The sequence below is a fragment of the Chlorocebus sabaeus genome, chromosome 1, assembly GCF_047675955.1.
Source record: "Chlorocebus sabaeus isolate Y175 chromosome 1, mChlSab1.0.hap1, whole genome shotgun sequence".
NCBI lineage: Eukaryota > Metazoa > Chordata > Mammalia > Primates > Cercopithecidae > Chlorocebus > Chlorocebus sabaeus.
In genome coordinates, this window is record NC_132904.1 from 17911638 (window position 1) to 17916651 (window position 5014).

General features: G+C 51.5%; 1 protein-coding gene across 50 annotated transcripts in view; it reads right to left on the reverse strand.

Moving 5' to 3' along the window:
* MADD (MAP kinase activating death domain) overlaps window positions 1-4394 on the reverse strand; it is a 56423-nt gene extending 52029 nt beyond the window's left edge. For 13 of the 50 annotated variants that reach the window (XM_073016624.1, XM_073016619.1, XM_037999376.2 and 10 more), the window contains exons 1-2: window positions 3847-4160; window positions 111-260 (exon numbers count right to left, since the gene is read on the reverse strand). In XM_073016624.1, the coding sequence (XP_072872725.1) occupies window positions 111-172 (62 nt within the window). In that variant the 5' untranslated portion in view covers window positions 173-260; window positions 3847-4160. Of the gene's footprint in view, window positions 1-110; window positions 261-3846; window positions 4163-4186 lie in introns of those variants that run through there. The other 37 variants (XM_037999395.2, XM_037999394.2, XM_037999393.2 and 34 more) reach the window with 6 other exon arrangements.
* Between the last annotated feature and the right edge of the window lie 620 nt (window positions 4395-5014).

Genomic DNA, 5014 nt, shown 5'->3' on the forward strand with positions numbered 1-5014 from the left:
ACAGGGGAAAATGAGCTATGCAAAGCAACGTGGAAACTGGAGAGGGGAACAACTGCAAGTTTTATGGCTATCCCAGATGTTAAGACAAAAGTCCATCTCTTCTTGGTTACCTGGCCCCTACGATCACTAGATAGTCAAGTAACCGAGGACAGAACTTCTTCTTTTGCACCATGGTTCCAATTCATCAGTTCATCTCAGAGAAGCATCAGGGCACCAAGCAAGGAGTCAGCATTCCCGGGAGGAATTCTGAAAACCGAAGTCTAATAGGAAAAAAAGTACTGATAAGATCCACTGCTGTGCCTAAGGGACTCATCCCTCTCAACTTCTTCCCGGCCAGGGGCAGAGGTCAGAAGGTCTTCCACTTTCATACTAATGATAGGAGAACTTGACACTTGCCTAGCCTTGTGTCTAGGTTTATGAGCTCACAGAATAAAATGTTAAAAAATAGATAGGCAGGGCACGGTGGCTCACACCTGTAATCCCAGAACTCTGGGAGGCTGAGGCGGATCACCTGAGGTCAGGAGTTCCAGACCAGTCAGCCAACATGGCAAAACCCCAACTCTACTAAAAATACAAAAAAAAATAGCCGGAGGTAGTGGCATACGTCTGTAATCCCAGTTACTCGGGAGTCTGAGGCACGAGAATCGCTTTGGCGGAGGCTGCAGTGAGCCGAGATCACGCCACTGCACTCGAGCCTGGGCCACAGAGTGAGACTCCGTCTCAAGAAAAAAAAGAAGTAGTAGATAAATAATGGTTCACCTACCTATCCCTACCAATGACTTCATTTCCAGCTTAACACCTGGGGCTCTGTTTCTGAAAAACAGACCTAGGCCATCTAATCTGGACTCAGTCATTGTAACAAAAATTGAAGTCACTCTCAGGATCCCTCCAGGGTGGATCAGGATCAAACCAGACTCCTCAACTAGCACTCATCTACACTTCTAGGTCTAGATGGAAACGTAATTATTCTGTTTCAACACTCTGCATTCAGCTTGATGTGAAACTACTACATAGACTGTCTAGTTAACCCTGCTCAGACAATAACAGCTGGCTATTGTACTTCATGTGCTCTCAAATGAAAACGTCCATGCCCCAATTGCCTCCTCTGCACCACTTTTCTCTGCGCTTCAGGCAAGAAAGGAGCCCAGAGGCCACTGCTACTAGCTCTGCCCTTGGTGCTGAATCATAATCTCCCCTCTATTTTGATCTTAGGCTCAGAATCAGTAATACAATACACACAGATGAGTCCTTGTCCTACTATACGTTACAGAGGCTATGAATCAGAGGCAGAAATACTAGGATTTCTGCAAGGACAGGGAGAGGGAGAGGTGCTCAGAGAAATTTCTAAACTATGTTCTAAAATTAGGAAAAGCTTTCGTGGTCTTAATTGTAATTTATTTCCTTTTAAGTGTCTATGTACTTCTCTAAATAAGACGTTTCACCCCGCTGCACAGCTATTTCTAGTAGGGCTATTTCTTCTATGAGTAGCAGTTCTTTCCTCATATTTCTAGTGTTCCAGGATTCTACCTCTGTGCTCAACATGCAGCCTAAGACCTTGTTCAATGCACACAGAGAGAAACCTATTATCATATATATATACACACACACACACTCTACTCCCTCACCTGCTGCTGCGGGCACTCCCATATATACAGACATACACACTCCCTGGATGCTTAAGGCCCTATTTGGTTTAGGTAATGAGTAGAAGTTCTTTTTTCTCCCCTACCTAATAATAAACAAGACCTATTTGCAATACCTCTCAAATCCTCAAAATACTGCTTTCTCCTTTCCCTTGCTCCCAATAGAGGACCTGCAGGTAATAGGATTCAGTTTTATCTCCATAGCGACTCTGGCTCCCAGCACTATTTATAGCAGAGCCACAGCCCCTCCCCTGCTTGGTGACCGCACAGTGCTAGCAGCTGCTACTCCAGAGTCGGCCAAGGCCCATAACAATTCACTCCCCTTGAACCTAGAGACACTTCTCCCACTGACAGTACCTGCTAAGAATTAGGTTATCTTCTCCCTCCTCTGTCTGTAGTTTGTACTTCGTCCTAATTCTGACTTTTGATACTGATATCTCTACACCACCAGGTTTCCGAGCACGCCGTATATTCATTTCTGGGTATCACCACTGCTTAACAAACCCAAACGGTCCCTTTGGTTCTCCCAATTGCAACAGAGTCATGAGCAAACTACAGGAGGTGGGGCACCATAACAGAGCTGCACTCAGCTCCTCCTGAGCAGAATGCAAGGGGGAGAGAAACAGAAAAATGAAATGGGATATGAGTAAAAAGCATGATGTGTTCTAACAAAGAATTATGTAGTTAATCTGTCATGGGATTCGAAAAAAAAAGGAACTGTGTAGAAAGGACTACAGCGAAAGCCAAAGTATCTCAAAGTAAAACAAAATTTATAGAACCAGAGCTCTAGGCTACACCTTGCAATCTATGTTTACATTGAAAACCAGGAGTCCTCTCCAGTCAAAATCTCAAAGATCAGGCCTGAGGCACCTCCTACTGAGTAGGCATCAGGCCCCTCTAGCCTTGGAGGGATCTCAGTCCCTATCCACTGAGAACTATCTGATGAAACTCAAGTCACTCACAATCATTTCCTTCCAGAGCCACAAGGACCCTGAGATCTTATTATTCTAGCTATGGGTAGGATACGATTTTTAGCCAGAATTCACATCTAATCAGCAGCCACTGCCTTCAGTTATTCAGACTGCAGAGATAACTAAGATTTTTCTTCTCCTTCTCTCCTCTGTCCCCTCCCCACAAAGATTAACATCTTTAACTCCTCTAAAGACTAAACCCTCTAACATCACCCACAACTCACACTCTGTCTTCACAACCAACGAGGCTCTGACTCTTGCCTCTAGCCTCAACCATATTTACTAACATAGAGCCTCTGGTTCCTGTCTTCATGTATTCCAAAAGCATCAAGCTCAAAATGCATATCTATCTGCTGAAGTCCGACATCACCATCAGCTCCACCCAGAGGTAGAATTAGGATTCACAAACTTCTAAGTTATCTATGCCTTTTCAGCAGAAATGGCCATGCTAACCAACCCTTTGGATTCGTCCCTCATTTTGCACAGGATCTCACAGTAAAACCACAGGAACCAGAGAGCAATATGACATCTCTGCTGACGTGAGCACAACAGGAGGCTCTCCTCCCCTCCTCTACCTCCCCAGGCAGTGACCTTGCAAGCTCATCAGCACGGACTGGTCCAGCGTGCGGAAGAACTGGAGCAAGGAGGCTGGCAGCTGGCAGGGTTGGGGTAGAGGGAAGGGCAGGGAAAGGTGGAAGAAGGTAGATACACGAGGATAGGGAGGAGAGTGACTGCAGAAAGATGAAATAGTGTTCTCACTCTCCAGCAAGTCAATTTTGAAACATCAAATTAAAAAAACAAAAAAAAATTATTGAGAACCAAACGTGGTTCTCCAAATTTCAGCCAAAAATAAGGCGCACGCACGCACACGCACAAGCACACCCGCTAAGCGCTGTGCGGGCTCGGGCCCCAGGGCTGCCCAGCTCTGCCCGCCCCCTCACCTGCTGGACAGTTCTCCTCCGCCCCCGCCCCCGCCCCGAACCCGAACCCGAACCCGAACCCGAACCCGAACCCGCGCCGCCCGCCCTGCAAGAACCAAGCCCAGTAGCCCGAGCCCCCTCCTCGGCCCGGGGCGCCCCCATCCCCGGCCCCGCCCCACGCCCTTTCACACTCCCCCAGGGCCTCCTCAGAGACCCCTTCCTCCAAGAGCCACGGTGTCCTCTCAGAGCCCGTCTCCCACTTGGAGTCCCCAGACGCTCGCCCAAAACCCCCACCGGCCCAGACTCTCCTACCTCCCAAGCTCTGGGGGACTGGCCAGGCCCGGACCGACGTCCCCGGCAGCCGGGCGTCAGTCGCTCCCTAGCGAGGCGCCGCTCCAAACGGGCGCCAGTTCCGCGTCTGCACTGGGGGGGCGCGCACCACTAGCGCGGGGTGCGGAGGTGGAGGCCGGAGCCGGGGCCGTACCATTCAGCCCGGGGGGCCGGGGCTGAGCCGAGCCAAGCGCCGCGGGGCGGGGCCGACCTACGGAGACAGCGGCTGCGCACACACCTAGTCCAGCGCCCATGGGCACGGGAGGGCGCGCCAGGCCGACGCAGCGCCGTCGCGTGCAAAGGGGAGGACACACAGCAGTACCTTCTGTTTGGGTTGCTCAGAGAGACTTTAACCCGACGGGGTCATAGCGCCCATTTCGACGACATGTGGATTCCTCTGAAAGTCACTTCCCAAGATAATCGGCCCCTGAGACTTCCTGACGGGCTCCCCATCCCCCTGCTCCCACACCTCACTCGCTTTGGCTGTGCTCGGAGCCCGAGCCGGCGGTCGCGCGGTGGAGCCTACCAATACTGGGCAGCGGGGGCGCAGGGGGGCGCGCGCGGGGAGGGGGGCGTGGCAGCGCCGCGGCGCCCGCTGGGAGATGGAGTCCCGTGCGTCCGCGAGGCCAGCCCCGCCGGACAGCCTACCCGCGGCCACACGACTCTTCTCTTCCTGTCCCGAAGGACCTCGGGGCCGAAACTGGGTTCTGGGTCTTTCGGGTTGTGCCTTTTTCAGATGCCAAAGGAAAAACTACGGCATACTAGACACGCACGTGAGGTGCACCGCCGAGGCCTTAGCGCTGAAATCCAACACTTCCTCCTCCCCCGCAGAAAGGCAACCGGATCCTACCTGGATCCCAGCAGGAGAAGGGGGCGCCTAAGCCTCAGCATTCCATTTATTCATATGGCGCAGTGGGGGTTAGTAAGAAGAGGCCCCCTCTCACGGCCAAGCCTGTCACTTGTGACCCTCCCTCCTCTGAGCCTGGAGGCGGATCCTAAAGATCGCAGGCTTCCTCCTCTACTACCGTGTCCCCACCCCCAATACAGACATTGGTTTCTCTCATTTTGTATTCATTTTGATCTTCCTGTTCAAAAAGTACCAGACCTATCAGTGAGGCGGCGCTGAGACATTTATGGCCATACCACAGAG